At 43.1% G+C, this 20,264-nt stretch overlaps 1 protein-coding gene across 1 annotated transcript; it reads right to left on the bottom strand.

The window, feature by feature from the left end:
• Positions 1–10,526: 10,526 nt before the first annotated feature.
• Positions 10,527–19,958, bottom strand: STEEP1 (STING1 ER exit protein 1). Its single transcript, XM_054995802.1, has 7 exons — positions 19,806–19,958; positions 18,247–18,364; positions 16,718–16,759; positions 15,449–15,587; positions 13,934–14,023; positions 13,045–13,137; positions 10,527–11,003 (listed from the first exon to the last, which is right to left on the bottom strand). Exons 1-7 carry the CDS (start codon positions 19,927–19,929, stop codon positions 10,941–10,943), a joined length of 669 nt encoding a protein of 222 aa, XP_054851777.1. The 5' UTR covers positions 19,930–19,958; the 3' UTR covers positions 10,527–10,940.
• Positions 19,959–20,264: the final 306 nt, after the last annotated feature.

The following is a 20,264-nucleotide window of genomic DNA, read 5'->3' as shown; positions in this document are numbered from 1 at the left end:
TTGGTCACCCTGGTGAATGACATGTACCAGGAGATGGGCAGAGGGAGTGTGACACTGTTGATTCTCCAGGATCTCTTAGTGGCTTTCAATACCACTGATATCATTCTGGATCACCTTTCCAGGCTGGGATCAGGAGGCACCATTCTGTGGAGGTTCCAGTCTTACCCAGAGGGTAGGGTTCAGAAGGTAGAGCTGGGGAACTGCTGTCCAGCCCCTTAGCCTGTGGGATCCCACTGGGTGAGGCCATCTAAAGATTTGGGCTGGGTTGTCACCAATATGTGGTTGACACTTAGCTGTTTCTTGTGCTATTAGCAGATAACAGGGAGGCTGTGAAAACTAGGAACAGGTGCCTGGAGACAGTTTTAGAGTGCATACGGGCAAGCCAACTGAAGCTTAATCCTGACAAAACAGAAACGCTACTGGTGAGCAGAAGGTCTGACCCAGGATTTGAGGCATCGCCCATTCTGAACGGGGTTGTGCTTTCCATGAAGGAACGGGCCTGTAGTTTGGGAGTACCCTTGGACTCAGGCCTGCTGCTGGATAAGCAGGTGGCAACTGTGGCCAGGGGTATCTTTTATGAGCTTTTACTGGTTAGCCAGCTGTGGCCCTTCCTGGGCAAGAAACATCTGACCACTATGGAACATGCCCTGGTTACATCTAGATTAGATTACTGCAATGTGCAGAAAAGTGTTCAGAATCTTCTGTTGGTGCCGAATGCTGCAGCCAGGATGTTAACTGGAGTGGGGTGCAGGGAACATCACTCCCAAATTATTTCTGGGCACAATTCGAGGTGCTGGTACTGACCTTTAAAGCCCAATATGGTTTGTGACCCACACACCTGAAGAGCCACCTAATGAACCTTCCTGACCATGTAATGAGCTTTTGCCCGTGTCTGAAACTAAGCTTCTACTAGCCAAAAGAAAGATGTATCTTTTCTCTTGGAAAGCTTTCAGCAATTAGTTCTCAGACCTGTCAAACAGATAAGTTCTTTGAACCACCTGTTTATCAGTACATTTATTTATATAGGGTTCAACATTGCTTTGCAAATCTTTATCAAACACACAGACACCTGTCTAGAGTTTATTTCACTTTATTGAAAATACACCCTAGTTTTTTAATGAAGCAAGTAATCAAAATATAAATGGTTATTAATATAAATCCTATAAAAACAGAACACAGAAAGGCAGTAAGAAATAAGTTTGCTAACATTTCTTAATAAATTCCAAGTTTAACATAATCAAAGTTTCTATGAAATGCATAGGTAAAAATAATTTCTCACCTAAATTCTCTCAAGAGATTTCTTCCATCAGAGCTCTGCTATTCTATCTGAGTTTGCAATTTTATAAGTCATCATATGCAAATATTTAAGGTCTATTCACATGATAGCACAAACAAACGATAATTGGTCTGATGCTTCATTGAATATTCATAGTTTCTATTGTACAACCTTCCAATTAGTAAAAAATTACGTTATACTCAAACTTGCAAAACAAAACTATAAATCTCTGAGAAGTGTCAGAAAAAGTTGAGAGAACACTATTGGTTGAATCTCTGATAGAGGAACATTAATCTTGATAGAGTCCACTATTTTAATTAACTGTCAAAGATTAAAGCACACCTGTTAGAATTACCTAACACAGAGAAAAAACACACAGACGGTTCATGCAAAATCTGAAAGTTCATTTAGAATACAAGTGCTTGGCCTAGTATTGCTCAGTATTGATTATTGTCATGTGCTTTTATCTATATTGGTGCAACAACCACTCTGGTCAACTTTAGAGGCCCTGCTTCGGGTGTAGGGTTGCCAGCCTCCAGGTAGTGGCTGGAGATCTTCCAGAATTACAACTGGTCTCCAGGCCACAGAGATCAATTCACCTGGAGAAAATGGCTACTTTAGGGGGGGTGGACTCTATGGAATTATGCCATGCCAAGGTCTTTTCCCTCCCCAAACCCCACTTTCTCCAGGTTTCACCCCCCAGATCTCCAGGAATTTCCCAACTTGGAGCTGGCAACCCTATTCGGGTGCCTCTGCCTTCTGGGAGACAGCCTTCTCAGTAATGGCACCAAAATTCTGTAACTCCCTCCCGAAGGAGATTATTACTCTGTCCCCCAATTCTACAGTCTTCCATAAGCGGATGGAGACTTTTTTTGTTTCACTAGCCATTCCCTCAGTGATCCCTCCTCTCTCCCCAATGGTTTTAACTGTTGCTTTTATATTTTGTATTTATTTTAAATTCTGGTTTTAAATATGCATTTGTGTTTGTTTTAATGGCATATATAGGGATCCCAGGCGCACTCTGGTGGCAGGCAACTGCCCAGTGATTTACCTATTTGTCAGCCGGTTGCTGACAACCAGCAGGAGGTTGCAAGCCGCTTAGTGATTGCCTGCCACCAGCAAGCACCCGGTAGGCATAGCAACATCACTTCCAGAAGCGACATCATCGCACCAGCCACAGGAGTGTTCCCATACTTTGCTTGCAGCTGATTTTGGCCCACAAAGTGTGGGAACACTCCTATAACCAGCATGATAAGTCACTTCCAGAAGTCATCGCGGGAAGGCGGGAAGCATGCATGCGTGAGGGAGGAAGGTAAGGGGTGTAATGGCACACACATACTTCACTAGTGAGCCCGGGAGACCTGGCAACCCTAGTCTTATAAAATGAGGTTTTAATTTGTATTTTTTTATATTTGTTAGCTGACTTGGTGGCCTTGTGGGGCAGAAAGGTGGGGTAGAAATTTTAATAACTACAACAACAACAATAATGGGAACTGTGTCAACGCCTGAGATCCAACTAAACAAGTGGGAGGTTTTTTCATTGATTTGTAATATGTAGGTAGATGTGTAACTGCCTCTCTTCCCAATCTGATAGTGTACCTTTTTTGGGAGGTTGGGGAAGCAGTATACGTGGTTAAGGTTTGACGACTACAGCAATCTTTACCTGAGAGTCAAAGCTTCCGCTGGATATAGGGAAAGCTTTTTTCTGCCTGGGACCATGGAACACTTCTGCCAGTCAGATTAGCTAATGCTGTGCTAGATAGACCAGTGGTCCAGCTTGGTGTACAACAGCTCCATATGTTCATATGCATACAAATGTTCACCCCTGCTTCAGCCCTGGTGCTGTCTTTTTGTAGCTCTCCGGGAACCATCGAAGGTGCTGATATTAACTTTTCTTGACTTCCTACTTTTTTTCCTTTTGAAGTATTATTTCTGCATATAATGTCTATTATCTCTAATTATGTGTTTCAATGGACCAACATATAAAATTTATAATAGGTTAATCACTAATTTAAGACTAGACCAATTTTAAGCTACTAAACTGAGTAATGGAATTAATGTTAAATAATGTGTGACAGAATTTAACGTGGATATAAAATATATAAATGTTTATAGCTTCATTTCTGCTGGACCCTTAACAATAGGTAGAAAGTATAATTAGTATTATTTTGAACTATCTGCTTGGAACTGAGGGAGGAGGGTGAAAAAAATAACTATTTTGTATGTATTCTACTTTACTATTATTATTCAATCTATTACTATATTTATGCATAATATTTTAGATGTACTTAATAGTTTCTTTTGTATAAGGTTCTATGCACCCTTATCTGTTTTTTTCTTAGTTCTTTAAATAAAACTTAAAACTAAAAAAAAAAAACCTTTATGCTACAGTAAATCTGTCAGTCTTAAAGGTGCCACAAGACGTCATTTTTTTTTCTTTTTGCTGCCACAGTCTGTTCTGTCAGGTTTTGTACCCACTTACTTGCTAGTCTCTGAGCGTAGAGTTCTCTTCTTACTGTTCAAGCTCCTTCCACCCCATCCCCGTCTCTGGTTTTGGTACTGTTAATGATCTGAGTGACCTGAATTCCCTCTGGGCTAATGGGACCTGGAGAATGTTCAACAAACTGGTTTCTGCGCTGCCTCATACAGCTAAAATCCTGCTGGTGTGGAGCAGGAATTTCACGCAATGCGAAGAATGCAACGCCCTGTTCTCTCTGGTGAGGCCAAGTGACAGCTGAAAAGTGATCATGTGGCAAGCACAAACTTTGACCTTAGAGCTTGGCAGGTAAGAAAAAAGTAAAAAGAGAGAGGAGCACGTGGTTGAATAAATGCCAGTTTGTGGCACAGCCAAGATGCTTTTAGGAAAGGCAAGTTAATTAAGCAGATGTCATCATGCACTATCAGTATGGCTCACACTTATACCAGGGTCCTAAAGCTGGCACTGCTGTTACTACTTTTTACACATGCATTTCATTTATATTCTGCATTTCTTCCATCATAGAACCCAAGGCAGCATACAGGGTATTCCTGGGTCCCCCAGACAGCTTAGTTTCAGAGAGGCTGCTGTTTTACATTCATACACTGGGACCATATGTGAACAGGGCCTGCAGGTACCACTTTGCACATGGGCAAAATCAACAACTGCCCATACAGATGCATTCTCTGTGGCGGCCCCCATCATATGGAACAGCCTACCTGAAGAGGTACTCTCTTGGCTTTCCACAAACAATGCAAAACTGAATTATTCAAGAGGGCTTTTTACTCAGATAGGAGGGCTATACTGTAAGGAAGTGATCCCAAAGAGATGCACAGTAAAGGGATAGGGATTATAGACTTTACTTCTAGGTACTGCCTGTTGCTATGAGTATGATCCTAGTATATGCTGTTTAGTATGTCGGAATGGCTTATGCTCTGTTTAGCATTTCTTCAACTCTAGATTCCTGCTAGTTTTGAAACTTCACAAATTTGCATTTATATTCCCAATTACATTGTTTATTGAAATTTCTTTGAAATCGACTGTACTGACTCACACTGTGTAATCTGCCTTGAATCTCAGTGAGCAAGGCAGACTATAAACAGTATAAATAAATAAATAACAACAGTGTGTTAGGTGCTGTATGCGAGATCCTGCCCAGCTGGCTGAAAGCCACTCTACATGTTCAGTAATATAATGCTGCACATGCCTTCTTGGTGTGTTCCACATCTGATTGCAGGTAAGGGATGGCATGACTGAATACTTTCATGTGTTTTTCACACATGAAAAACACCAACTCCTCCACTCCATTCACTTAGAAAACTAGTGTGTCAGAGTGGAACCTAGGCTAAAATTCTAGGAGGAACCTACGCTAATGTTCCTCCTTGGCATGCTACTTTCCCACATGTCAGGATTGTTTTTATACTCATCCCAAGCATGAGAATAAATACCTGAACACATGCTAAAGACAGTTTGTCCTGGTCTCTACTATAAAAAGTGTCAGCTGTGCAGTTTGGTTTAAACCAATCCGGCCCAAACAGAAGAAATCTCTAGTGCTAAAGCCACAAACTTGTCCAACTAGTGGCTCAGCATGTTGAGACCAGCAGCCCGGTATATCATCCTTGAAAAGGTATGAATAAGTCTTCCCACTTTCCCTTTTTGCCTCTTTGTTCCATGCGTCCCTTATTTCAAGGGGATGCACCCTTTATTCCATTGTACCATTAATCAGAATAGTACCACTTGAATCCAATTTTCAGCTCTGTTAATTTGGGTACAGACCCAATTCAAACAAGTTCAGAATCAGAACTTAACGGAATTTTGTAAGTTATTTGGAACAGGGATCTATCTTTTTAAATTTTGCTATGGCATTATTAAAAGTGCCATGTAAACTGATAATGCTACATAAATAATAAAAAGTAACAATAATGCATAATCATTATTTCAAATATTTTTTTTAAAACTATATCTAAAGCTGTTATAAGCCCAGGCATATTTTTAGAGGATTGCTAATTACATACATCTTGAATAGTCTCACTATTTAATATGTGTTTGCAACTTGGGACATAGTTTATTTGTTCCTTTTAAAAATATATATTGTGCCTTTCAGTGATACTCTCAAGGCAGCTAAGAGCAGGAAAAGAAAAAAAAACAGTTTAAAACAAGAATTTAACATGAAAAACAGACTGCAGTAAAATACCAGATATTAAACAAAATGGCCAACAGTTAAAATCAAAACCAAATCTGAAACCAATATTGAACCAAAAGCCACAAACATGGATGCAGTCAGATGGCTCATCCATCTAGCCTAGCATTGTCTGATTGGCTGTGGCTCTCAAAGATCTTTTATATCACCTGACCCCTTCTTTTTAAACTGAAGATGGTACGGATTGCAGCTGGAATACTCTGCATGCAAAAGGTCTACTGCTCAGCTGCTCATAGCACCCTGCTTGGACAACCTAGCCAGCAGCTGTTCAAACCAAAACTAAAAGACTATTTTGACTTCTCATTACTGATAATCCATTCCAAGCACCCATTGAAAAAGGATTGATTTCACGTTCTTTCTAAAATTAAAAGGAGACAGGGTCCGCATACTCCACAACCTTGCCTGTAATGGATGCCCATCTGCCAAACCTCTGAAGCACAGCACCTCCCAAGTATATGGGCAAGTTCATGTTAGAGAAGGCAGTCCTGGTCCCAAGGGCTTTAGAGGTCAAAACCAGAACTTAGCACTGTGGCTTCCCTTTGAAAGGCATAAACTAGCACTCCATCCCTTCTGTTGTTCAGTTATTCACTATACTTTTAATAAACCTTAGTTTTATACCACTACCAAGGACAAAGATGGTCTATTGGTGCAGAAACACAGTCCAGTTCTAACACAGCCATAAATGCATCAGTTCCTGTTCAGCAACTAATTTTCAATACTGTAAGGGCCAACAGTATTAACTCTACCCCAATCAAGTGGTAAAGCTTTCCCTAGATTATACCATTTCAGGCTGCGAGGGAAGCACTGCCAAGCTGAATGGTCCCCCTAGGTAAAAATATCTCCCTGCACATAAAACTACCATGCCAAGGGGAAGGATTTGGCCTAGATTTTTCTCTGGTTTTTTTTTCTAATGCTGTATCCAGTGCTTTTATATTTTTTAAAAGTGCCAGTACTCATATATAAAGTTACACTGATTTCCACTAATCCAAAAGGTACCAGTGGACAGTACCAGTAAGTACTCACACAAAGAACAGTGCAGAACAACATAGGAGCTACGTATCTGTCTAAATAAACCTAAGAATTCTGCAATAGCCACCTGAAGTCTTTTGACTTCCACGTTCTGAAAGAATGACCTTCAGAGTCTGAAAAGCTGGCATGGTTTCCCCTGCTTTTTACAGTCACTTGACAGAAGGTCACACATGGGGCATGGCAACTTTGTACGGGTGGATTTCCTTTTAAGGAGATATGAAAAGGCAGGAAGTGTTTGCACTTAGTTAACCGAAGCTCCACCTTTGCTCCTGTCATGATTACAATTCCTGGGAAACCCTTTTCAAACAGCAGACTTCAGAGTGAAGCTCTGACCACAGAAGAACTCAAGAGTGACAAGTTAAGAAAATGAAGACAAAAAATTATGGCTGGGCTTTAAGGAAAAGCATGTACATTGTGTGCCAAAAGAAGGCACCAGTACTGAAGGAAGGTCTGGGAACTACCAGGCTTGTGTGAAGGGTTCCTGTTCAATTACCATCTCTATTTTTCAAGCATCAATTTTAAAGCAGTGCTGGCAACAGGGGAGGAGCCATAAGCCATGCTTTACCTGCACAGGTTTCTAGGCTGAATACTTACCTTTCCAGAAAAAGGTATATTGGGTAGCAAAGATAGGACATATCCTTCTCTGAGCCACTGTCAATCAGAATCAACCAGTGGCTCTCTCAGCCTTACATATCTTATATCCCAACGACTCTGTCAAAGAAACAGGATCCCACCATGATAGAAACAAAAAGCCCACTTTCCCCAAGATCATTTGTATGTTTTATAGGCATTCGGCTACTATATTTATCATTTATGGTAAATATTAAGAACATAAAAAATTGCAGAAGTACAATGGATAGGGTAGGGTTGGCAGGAAGTGGCATATCAAAGACCCTTACTAGTGGGGAAGGGGAACAGTGGATTAGGAGAAACACCCCGTGCCCAAGGTTACTACTAGCATGCCAAAAGGTCACAGATGGAAAATATGTGGTGGATAAAGTCAGGAGACTTGCAGGTGGGCATTTGGATTGAAAGGAAGTAAATGTTATGAAAACCCTATATTCCATCTAGACTACTTCTGCAACTCACCAGTCAAGAACTACTGGAATAGACAATATTGGCATCGCTGGACCAATGCAGTGACTCATTGTCAAGCAGTATGTGTGGAAGCCAGAATAAGTTTACCGCTTCTGTCAGTGATATGGACTTCTTCCTCTCACTATAGTCCAGTGATCTCCCCCAAAATGCTGCTACAGGGTGACAGGAAACCCTTAGGAACAGCATGAGAAACAGTCTGAGTGTAGCAGGAGAAGGGAATCAGCGGAAATCACCCCCGTTTCATCAAAGGAAAAAGAAATCCAAATCCAGTTGGTTGTAGCAAGGTTAGTACCTACTCTGTGATGTACCAATTTTAATATTAAAAAAAATAGACTATAAATCCTGGCAGAATGCGGTATGCACTGCACTCGTTACATACCAGAATGAATAACATGGAAAGTGGCTGACACAGACATTAAAATGGGGCAAGATCTATTCCCAAGCCTTCTGGCAATTTAAACAATGGTATGTGAAGAATCCTAGAGGTCAAGTAGCATCTCCACATATTCACAAATCCTTCCAATATCTGTTGTCATAACTACAGCAAAAAGCAGGCATTCCCTGAGGAGCTGAGACAGGAACTTTCCTGCTTGCCTTTGAAAAAAATATTAGTGCATCTCTTAGAGAGCCTATGATATCAGATTAAGATTAGGAAGACCTAGGTTCAAATCCCTACTCAGCTATGAAGCTCCCTGGGTGATTCTGGGCCGTTCATTCTCAGCCTAGTTCACCACTCAAGATTGTTGATCAAATGGAGGAGGGAAGATCCATGTATATTACTACCCTGTATTCCTCGAGGGAAAGATGGTATAAAGAACATAGCATAACCTTTTCCAGCAGGCTTTTGAAGGATCAGACTAGATATCAGTTCTATCATACTAGGCCTGGCTAGCATTTTTGTCTTCTGATTCTTTAAAAATTGTTGTCTCTTTTTGAGTTGTGGAAAAAAGCAACAAAAATTATGTTACTAACGTTGCTGTTTTTTATGACTTTGTTGTATTGAGAGGTGCCCTGAGCCGGTGGCATATAAATTTTCTAAATAAATAATACAGAATAAAGTTTAACACAGACTATTTCTCTAGGAAATCAAGAAAGGACACTGCTTTCATGCCAGTACATGAAACTGAGGCTGTATTCAGTCGAAATGGCATTAAGCCAGGATGCATATGAACCCAGCTTGTTCCACGGTTCACACGTGCCTCACTTCCTCCCGTGTCGCCTTATGGAAAGAATCCTGAATAGCTATGTTCTGGTTTCTGGTCACATACTCATGCAGGTGCACAAGTTAAGTCAAGCAATTTTTCCCCTCATAAACCAGGATTCTAAAGTAGAATTTCATCCAACTTTAGAATCCTAGTTGTGAAGGGGAAATTAGCTATGGTTAACTAGTGTACCTACATTTGTATGTTACAGGTAACTGGAAGTGGCTTCTAATTAGGATTCCCTTTGTGAATGGTGGGAGGGGGTTTAGGGCGTGCATATGAGCCTAGCAACACTCTGGGTCAGTAAACATCCTGGTTTAATGCCGCTTCAAAAACCGATGTCGGAATACAACCTGCTCAGGCTTTGGGCCTGGTTTTGCCAGTTCTGGTTTCTGATGGCCCCTGCTGGCCAAACAGCATTACTGCAATGGGGCTCTTGTATAATGAAAATGACGTGTATTTACAGCCCAAGCACTGCATCCAAGTTTATCTCTCCATCTATTACATCCTATCTCGGCATCCCTTAATTTAATAAGCAAAGCTCTGAAACTAGACATACATTCCTGTGGCAGCTGCAATTGACCTCTGGGATCTTGCTGGCTTTGGTCAACTTGCAGCACAGAAAATCAAAATAAGAGCATTTCCATGGGCTTTGTTTTTCTTGGGAGATCCATCCTTCTTGCAAAAATGATACTTCCTTCCTCTTGCCATTCTGTAAATCCCTTCTCTGAGAAATTAAGGGAGATTCTTTGGAGCCCATGTATAGTCTAATGGCACACAGGATGTTAAGAACACAACAGACCTGCTGGAAGAGACCAGTGGGACATTTACTTCAGCATCTGGTTTCACACAGCAGCCACCCTGTTGCCCTAGAGAGCTAAACAAACAGGACACAGAGACCAAGGCCTTCCTTGCTGTAGCATTCAGAGGTTTGCGGCCTCTTAATACAGAGGTTCCTTTTAGTCACCGTAGCTAGTAGCCATTGATTGACCTATTTTTTATGAATCTGCCTAATCCCCTTTTTAAAGCCATCTATATTTTTTACTTTTGAAAGCTAAGCAGTTCTTGGGGTAGTCAATACCTGGAAATGCCTGAGCAGAAGCCAGAGAAAAGACTCTCCAAGTTTCCAAAGGAAGAGCAGGAGTGTAAATATAATAAATGTATTACACTTGCATACAGAAGAGGAACTTTTTTACATGGTATAGATGCCACAGGTTGTTTCAAAGGACGTGCGGACGAAAAAAGTAACTTACCAAGGTTTTATTTTTTGTACAGTTTGTTTCTGTGTTATCACCTATCCGTGAAAAGTAATTAAAAAGTCTTGAATATATATTACCCATGTTAATACTTTTATATACACACACGACAGAAGACTATGGTGGGAGGAACAGGTTGCTTGCCAGTAACATAAGCATCGATTACGTCCCAATGGGAAAAAAGTTTCAAAAGATGTTAACTACATCGCGCACAACAGAACAGAGAATCCATCTCAGAAACAGAACAGTTCCAACTCCCATCTTTTAAGTTAATGACCAATGAAGTGCCTTTTAAAGATGTGTCTGGATTTCACGTAGCACGCCAAACAGGACGGGAGTTGCTGAGGCTTTTTTCCATTTTCAGAAACGAAACATCTCAGTGATTACCATAGTTCATGGTTTCTTATTTGAACTGATTATCGATGAGTGTTCCTTTCATTTTGGCCTTCTTCGCTTCCAGTTCAGCCTGGTTTAAAATTAAGGAGGGAAAAAAGGGATTTTGTTTTTTGCACACTAATATTCCATCAAATGAAACAGAAGCAGAAGAACTGCAGTGGGATTCAAATAATCCCGGTGTTCTTCAGAAGCTTATTAGGAGTTCCTAATTAATGAGAGGATCATTAATGGAGGACAAGCTTCTCTGGAAGTTAGCTTGCTCAGTCCAATTTTCTCCTGCAAAGTGCAACGTTCAGTGAGTATTGGTTATGTTGGATCATCAGGTTATGTTCTAAGCATTCAGTTTGCAGACAGCCCCCCACACTTGACCAGCTGTGCATCCTAGACCATGTCCCAGAATCCTCTGCAGTGGACTGCAGTTCTATATCAGACATGTGAGCCGGAGTGGACTGGGAGATCCTGGAACAAACTGAGCCCAGTGGCCCTGCAGGGTTTGGTCAGCTCAGACTGTACTGCAACGATGACCACAGTGAGTATAGGCTTGCTACAAAACCACAACCAGTGTCATTGTTTCTGCAGCCTGGATCCAAGGTGAACAGATTCTACGGGGCTATTTGACTCAGCTTAATCCTGGCCACCAGTAGCCCTCCAAGAACTTTTCTGGTAAGTTAAAGGGACAGCCCACTCCCTGCATACTAAGGTTCCCTGCCCAACAAGTCAACAAGAAAAAGCTTACTTGAAGGTTATGAGTCTGAAAGCCACTGCTCTACTCAACCAGCCAATGATTAGCAGGAAATACCAAGTTTTTGAGTGGGAGAAAAAATGAGTCTTTGAACATTACGCCTTTCTTACTTTCTTCTTTGGTGAAGTGTTATGTGAAACTCAAACCTGCCATCTCACCTTTGAAGTAATTGGCCAACCCAAGAGATCATCTCATCAATCAAATACCTCATCCCACACGGTAATACGTCACCATGCTCCCATTAGTTAGTGCAATCCCAGCTTTTCCTGTAGCAACTGACTACTATCCTTCCAGGAATAATAGCATCAATCTGACCAATTATTTGTTTTGGGGTCTTATTGATGACAAGTTGGTTTATAAACAACAATTTCACACCAATAATTGGCAGAGTGTCTAATATGTATCCTTGAGATATGCTATTTAAAAGAACAAAGCAAGTGAAGCTGATCAATCAACAGCAATGAAAGAAAATAATTGCATTGAACTTCCCACTATTTTTTTTATTATAACATGTATGCCTTGCTTTTCTCTCGTGGGTCAAGGTGCGGCTACAAAAGCATGGATTAGTGTGGCCAAGTCAGCCAAGTCTATAGGTTGGATCCAGACAAACTCATCCGATAACAGAAGTGGAGGTGTGATTTCTGCCAATTCCCCTTTCCTGCTGCAATCTCCAATTTGCTGCGTATACCATTCCTGAGGAACCCTGGACTCCCATGAGCAGCATTCGGGGGGGCGGGGATCAGTGGGAGGGAGAAGGAAGGAAGGTTCCGTTCTACATAAGTGACTTGTGTGAGTGAAAAATTGAGTCTGGACCCAACCATAGGAAAGGACAGAGTTTGCAAACTAGATGTAGCTGAAAGGAGGCCCTCTTGGCCATTCTGACAACCTGCTTCTCAAACAGCAAGGCTGGGTCCATGAATACTCCCCCCAAGCTCATAACCTGCTCTGCAAATGCCATCTTCACTCCATCCCAAACAAGTGGGTATAAATAATAATAGTAATAATAACATTCGATTAATATACCACCCTTCAGGACAACTTAATGCCCACTCAGAGCGGTTTACAAAGTATGTTATTATTATCCTCTCAACAAACACCCTGTGAGGTGGGTGGGGCTGAGAGAGCTCCAGAGAGCCGTGACTAGCCCAAGGTTACCCAGCTGGCTTCAGGTGGAGGAGTGGGGAATCAAACCCGGCTCTCCAGATTAGAGCCCCGTGCTCTGAACCACTACACCAAATCCTTCTAAAGCACCAGCTGTTCAGACAAGCACCACCTCTGTCTTGTCCAGATAGAGCTTCCAGTGTGTTCTGTCTTAGCTCCTTGACCGTGGTCTCAAAACAAATAGAAGGGAGGGGGGGATTAAATTTACCAGCTCCTGCAGCCTCCTCTTGCTCATGCCTTTCCGTTCCAACTGCTTCTCAATCACCTTGGCATTCTGTGCATAGGAATCTGCGATTTCTCTCTGGAAAACAGACAAGACAGTTGACAGAGTTACTTTGTGGCTGAACACAGCACTGCTCTGTGGCACACATTAAAATGTTAACTATATAGCACCTCCTCCCTCTTCTGGAGCATGAACTCCCAGATAAGACTGTGATAAGATGGTCTTTTCCTGCCACATCGGCACAGGATGTAGCCATCTGGGTGAGAAGAGGCCAGAGAAATCAGCCAGGATGTGAAGAATCATCCAACTAGATCAATGGCCCAAGGAAGATTTGGACTTGTTTCTTGGACAAACAGCCCTTCTCCATACCCCTAGCTGAATGGCAAAAGGCTTTTGGAACAGAGACAAGTTACAAAACCAGATTGTGATGTGGGCACTGGGTGTACTATATATGTATGCATCTGATGTGTAAAAAAGACAAGTCTAGGAGAACAGGAAGGCCTGAGGCAGGATCCCAAGAGCAGAAACAAAGGCAGAAGCTGCAGAAGTGGAGGGACCCATGCCCACTGTTCTGAAACAGTGCCCTGTATCCATCTACATGAAAGGTACTTAAGTCTGCTTAGGAATTCCCTCCTCCTATCACGTTGCTCATGAGGGTCTACTGAATCTCCAAGGTCAAAATTTGGTTGGGGGGGGGGGTGGTCACTGGGCGGCAGTGAAAGGGAAGGATCAATGAAAAATCACCACTCCCTTCTTAAGACATTAAGATGTTAAGGGCATGTAAGTTCTCTTAACGTGATGGATACAGGCCAGTGTTTCACAGAAGTCTTTCTGGACATCGTTTGCTGCTGTGGGAAGAGCAGACAAGACCCACCGCTTCAATCTCCTCCTCCTCTTCATCAATGGTCGAGACGGTGACTGAGCTGAATTTGCCCATGTCCTTGGTCCGTTTGGTCATCATCACCTAGGAACCAAACAAGAGGTTCATTTATTTATTTGGATAGTTTGTGGCATAGGAAACACAGAAAGCTCTGTTACTGCACAACACGGGAGGAGCTTTGTGTGACGTCCAATGTGAGAAGAGAAAGGCATCTCCATTTGAAGGGACCTGACCTCAGCGTGCCCACATTGAGACCTCGTATTGTAGACCACAACTCAGTATCAGGAGCTGTGCTGCTTGCCCCTCTGTGGTGGCTCTGTGGCCTAGCAGGCCTTGAGAAAAGTAAATACGGCCATGCCAAATACTTTCCATTTTTTAAAAATCCTGCCCTTCCTTTAAGGAGCTTAGGGCAGTGTCCTCTCCTACATTCTATCCTCACAACAATCCTTGAGGTAGGTTAGGCCAAGAGCGAGTGACTGGCCCAAATTCATTCAGTGAGTTTCATCGCTCAGCAGCAGGGTTCTCAGCCAATGGCCAACATCCAGCAGGAAACTGGAGGCTGGGGGACCTGGGTAGAGTGTCATCACACCAACAGCATGATGTCACTTCCAGGTTTGCCTCAGAAATGACATCATGCCATTGACCTGACAGTGATTTCTGGCTGCCTTTTACCAGCTTGGAAGTTATCTCCAGGAGCTATTATGGGAGACCTGGCAGCTCTGTTCAGCATTCTGACCACTGCACTGATGCCCTGGGATGCTGATGCACACCATGGGATTCAAAAACTTCTCCCTTAGTGAAAGGGGGAGGAGGGAGGTTGCGGGGTGAGAAAATGCAGCCACAAGCACTTTCAATGGTGCCACCTGGGAAGCCCCAGATACATACACACAACCAGCTGCCCCAGCCATCGTGTGCAAGGAAGCAGAGGCAACTTTTCCTCCAGAAGTCACCCGAGTATGACTAGGAGTCACCAGAACCCCAGCCAGCCAGTGGAGAGAAATGCTGTCCTGACAATGAGGAGGCAAGTTCCTTCTGCATGATGATTTCAAGTTTCTTGAAACAAGAAAAGGGGACTGAGAAAGTCAAAAGCTAGTGCGGTGTAGTGGGTAGACTGCAAGACTAGGATCTGGGGAACCCAAGTTTAAATCCCCAATTCTGCCATGGAAACTTGATGAGTGACCTCAGGCCGGTCACACACTCTCAGCCTAACCCTACCTCACAGAGTCATTATGGGGATAAAAAGGAAGAGAAAAGAACGATGTAAGACAAAGGCAGGGAATAAATAAATCAATTAAGCCAGGGACTGGCTGTGTTATCTAAGGCTCAAGGGGATGCCGCCCCCCCCAATACAAGGCTCATGCACTTATTGCTACAAAAGATATAAGACATACAAATCACAATGGTCCACAGAGGATCTAGCTCTTGGGACCACGAATGCAGCATCTCCTGTCATGGGGACCCTTTCCGCCTCCCCGCAAGGTGTTACAACCACGGCACACATCTCCCTACCTTCTTGGGTGGCTCTTGCTTCTGGGTGTAAATGTTTGTTTTTCCAAAGCCCTGTCCAAATTTGACTACAGCGCCATCAACGATGAATGTCACCGGGGCATTCTTCTGCTGGTGCTGGTAAAAGAGGAGCAGTCCACACCTGGGGAAGAAGAGAGCAAACTCTTTTTTTTTTTTGTAGAAAAAGGAAAGGATGGTTTGTTTCAATTTGGCATTCCAGCAGAACTGAGTTGGTGTTCTGGTATCAGTTTTGTTCCATTGTGAACAAGAGCAATAAGCAATAAATCAATTGCAATCAAATAAGATATGTGAAGTACTATGAACATTTGAAAGCAGTAGAAAAATGCCAGTATTCGCAGTGCTTAATATTTATATAGAACTTTGTTCTAATTTCTCACATACACTATCTTGTAAACCCTGCAACACCCCTGTGAGGTAGGCCATTACTGACTCGCCTGGGGCCACCCAGTGCATTTGTGGCAAACTTTGAACTAGGCACCTCCCAGGTCACAGCCATTCTGTTACTCCAGCTCTCAATATTAATTTTTTAATATCACACAGTATCTTTTTGATTGTGTGCTAACTAAAGTATTGTTTTATTAGCACATGCTTAAGACAACTGGGATACAACTTTATTAAACTATCAGCCAAGCACTGCTGGATCCAGCAATTCACGTGTTTTGAATCTGCAGAATAAAAGAGCTCGTTGTATTGTCGAAGGCTTTCACGGCAGGAGAACGATGGTTGTTGTGGGTTTTCCGGGCTGTACTGCCGTGATCTTGGCATTGTAGTTCTTGACGTTTCGCCAGCAGCCGTGGCTGGCATCTTCAGAGATGTAGCACCAAAAGACAGAGATCTCTCAGTGTCACACAGAGCTCGTCTTGCATAAAAAATCTGTTACTGAACTGTTAGTCCAAATTTGGGCTGGGAAAATCCCAGGTGCTGGATAAAACCATGCTTATAAAAATGTTACGTGACAATTAGGATTTTAAAGTAATTTTGGAGCCATGATTTAGACAAACGTTAATTTTGCGTCTAGCTAGCTGTTCCAAAACAACAGCCTCCCCAGATCCTTTGCCAGTAAATCAGAAAATATGTAAATCAGGATGCATAAACACACCTTAACATACATTAAAATTCAGGAAGCCATGCCTTTTGAGCAACAGACTGAAGTATCGCACAATATACAAACATGGGATTTAATGTTAAGTCACAGAAGTACACTCCCCTTCCTTCGATGTAATCCGAATACATTCTGCAGCAGATACTTACTTTCCACATTTTTTCCTGTATTGCCGTTCAATGCCTTCTGGCCTGGAGAAGAAAAACAAGCAGCGCTTACTAGGAGAAGAGACACCAGCCAAACACTGGGGTCTATATTCTATCAAACTGAACACTTTACAAAAATACCTACGTGTGAAGAGATCTGAAACTTGCAGTTCTGCACATTACCATTAAGTTCAAAACATAATCGTGAAAAGTGGATGCTGAGTAGCGCTGCTATGGATTTATATCCATTTGTCACATCATCATATATGTAATAGCTATAGGCAGCCTCTTATGATCCTTTATTTTTCAGTTAGATTTTGCCTTTGACTCTCTTCTTACACCTTCTGGGTAGATTGCTCCAAAATAGTTAATTTAAATTTCCCCTTTAATAACATGCCCAAGCGTCAGGCTCCTTTGTAGGACTATGTAGACGAGAGGAAAGGATTGGGATATAGGAATAATATATACTCTGGGATGGAGGAAAAACCCTTTTATTTTTACAAGAAGTGTATCACTTTGACACTAGTACTTAAGCTTGATGGTTTCAAAGCTAGTTCTCAGTTCTTCAAGTTTCTTTACATAGGCTCAGTCACACAGATATAACTTTCTCTCTCAAGCACACACACGGTTTGCCTGCTTCAGATAGGTCAATCTCTCACTCAAATATACATAGGCTTTCTCTCAGGCATACACACAATTTGCCTGCTTCAAATGGAATGAATGTTACTCTCAGACACACAGAGTTCAGGCTGCACACAGCTTGCTTGTCTAAATCAGAAAGCCTCTTTTTCTCTCTCTCAGTAACTAAAAATAGCAGTTCACTCCACCCACACTCTCAGTCATCAACCAATTATCTCACTCACCCATCCTGTTCTTTCACCCCACTCTTCCTCTGTACCATATCAAGCATTTAAAGACACACACACACTTAAAATCATCACACAGCCCCATACCATGCAAATTAAAAAAATCAACAAGGGGGAGCCACCCATGGCTAAGGAATATCTTTCTGCACATCTGGGGGGGAAACCACATTTGCAGAAAAAAACAAAACGTTTTTAAAACTTAAAACTTTTAAAAGACTATGCGTCCCTCCCACCTGCCAGTAACAGTGTGATGTGAATGTGCAGATAGTGCTGAGAAGAAGAAAAATTAAAACAAGTGGCATTTTTGGGTAATCAGAACAAGTCCAGATGGCAACCAACAACCTGGGCTGGTTCCCAAAAGGAGATAATTGTTGGAAAAGAGTGAATAAGAAGTGGGCAGAGGGTGGGAAGAAAACACTGCAGGAGATGGGGGGAGGGAGAGAGATCTGAAAAAAGGCAGCCAGAGATAGGGCAGGGGACAGGAGGCAGAAAGAAGAAAGGAGGTACAAAGAGGAGACAAAGGCGGGGTATGTCCATGCAGAGCAGAAGCAGTGATGTCAGGGCAGGTGAAAGTGTGAGAAAACTAAGCATTTGACCTACACTTTTTATAGCACTGCTGGAACCTGACTGCTCAGGGTCCTTCCAGAGAAGCTTGAATTTTCCTACCTGCGGAGATACACATTTTCCTCCTCCTCTGTGTTACAGAACTTGTGTGCATGTTTGGCAGCGTCAATCACCCGGGCTCTGTCTCGCGGTCTCATGGGCAGTTTCTCGAGCTGACAATCTGCAGAAAACAAGACCAACAAACTACGACAGCTTAACCAGCCAGCCTTTTTCCTACAGCAAGAGACATACCAAATGTTCACCTGCAGAAAGCCAAAAGCGCCCCCCTCCAGTCTCCACATTTTTCACAGAAGTATTTGTTTTGTATTTAACTCATTCTGTTTTCAATACAAAATAAAACTGGCTTTCACTCTCAGCACCACGTAAGGTTCAAGAGCAGTTAGCACACCTTAAAGACTTCGGATCTGATGAAGGGAGCTTGTCTCTTGAAAGCTTACACCCTGGAAATCTAGTCCAACCCCAGGGGGGTTGGACTAGATGGTCTGTATGGCCCCTTCCAACTCTATGATTCTATGGTCCTTTAAGATGCTACTGGACTCAAATCTCGCTTTTCTTCAGTGGGCCGACATGGCTACCCACCTGAAAATACCACATAAGGGATGCTTACAATTCCTGTTTGTTTCACGCAGAAGCTGACTACACTAACTCCCTACAAGAAAAGACGGAGGGACTTGGGAATGTTCAGTTTGAAGAGGAGGTTGAGGGGAGACATGATTGCTCTCTCTTAAGTATTTAAAAGGCTGTCACCGTTGGCAACAAAGGATAGGATTTGAAACAATAGGTTTAAACTACAGGAGGGAAGGTACCAGCTAGACATTAGAAAAAATTTCACATTAAGAGTAATTCAGCAATGGAATCGGCTGCCTAGGGATGTGGTGGGTTCCCCCTCATTGGCAGTCTTCAAGGAGCAATTAGACAATACTTATCGGGAATACTTCAGGTTGTTCCTGCATTGGGCAGGGAGACTAGATGGTCTGTGAAATCCCTTCCAATTATTGATAGTTATCCAAATTAGCGGTCAAATCTTGTGGCAATAGCTTCCCTGAGAAAATTATTAACTATGGAGAGAACTGCTGTCACATATATAATTATTTATTCTGGGTCTACCACGGATCATTTCCGGAACACCACCTACAACTGGCAACCACCAGGCGGGGCCTGGCGATCCCCCTGAATTATATGATCTCCAGAACTGAGATCAGTTCCCTTGGATAAAATGGCTGCTTTGGAAAGTGGTGTTATACTATGCTGGGGTCCCTCCTCTCCCCAAATGTTGTCCTCTCCAGGCCTTCCCATCCCAGATTAGGCAACCCTACCCCAGTTCTATAGTTAAGAAAGGTGCGCGCGCACACGAAGTCTGAGGCCCTTACAGTGCCATCCTATGGAGAGTTACTCCAGTCTATTTACTCCATTGCGCTTAGACTGGAGTAACTCACCATAGGATTGAACTGTTAATCCCCGCCCCTCCTTTACAGGGACGAAAAGAAGCGCAACTGAAATGCGTGGGGCTTTCTCGCCAGTAAACGCAGTCGGCTTGAGTTGCCAAGGGAGCCGACGCACAGTTGGGGTTCCGAAAGGGTCGCCGCCCGCCACGGCCTTACCCAAAACCAGGACCATCTGCCCGCACAGGCAGTAATAGACGTGCAGGGGCTTCTCGCCATCGTCGTACTCCTCGCGATCCCGCGTGTCCGAGCAAACCACGGAGCGAGACACCACTTTGGGCATGGCGGCGGAGCAGGGCCGGCCACCGCCACCGCCAGCCTGCACGCAAGCGCTTCCTGCCGGGTCAGCTCCGCCTCTCGAGGGCTGGAACTGGAACTAGGAACGCCCCACCTGGCTCTGGTTGCCGACCCGGTTTGCAGCCTTTCCAATGTTATGCATTGTCAAAGGGGTTGCGCGCCTGCTGCCCGAAAGGTGCCGGGACTCAGGCCTGCGTGAAAAGCCCAGGTCTCCGGTCTCGCGTGGAAGCCTCGTGCTACGAACCTGGAGCGTCTTCTTATCTCGTCCAGCTCGCCTTCTTTCTTTTAAACGCCGTGCATGATGAAGAGTTGTTCAGAATG

Source organism: Eublepharis macularius, chromosome 13 (assembly GCF_028583425.1).
Source record: "Eublepharis macularius isolate TG4126 chromosome 13, MPM_Emac_v1.0, whole genome shotgun sequence".
In the NCBI taxonomy this organism is placed as follows: Eukaryota; Metazoa; Chordata; class Lepidosauria; order Squamata; family Eublepharidae; genus Eublepharis; species Eublepharis macularius.
The sequence above is the reverse complement of the archived record's forward strand: the minus strand, read 5'-3'. Positions and strand labels throughout refer to the sequence as shown.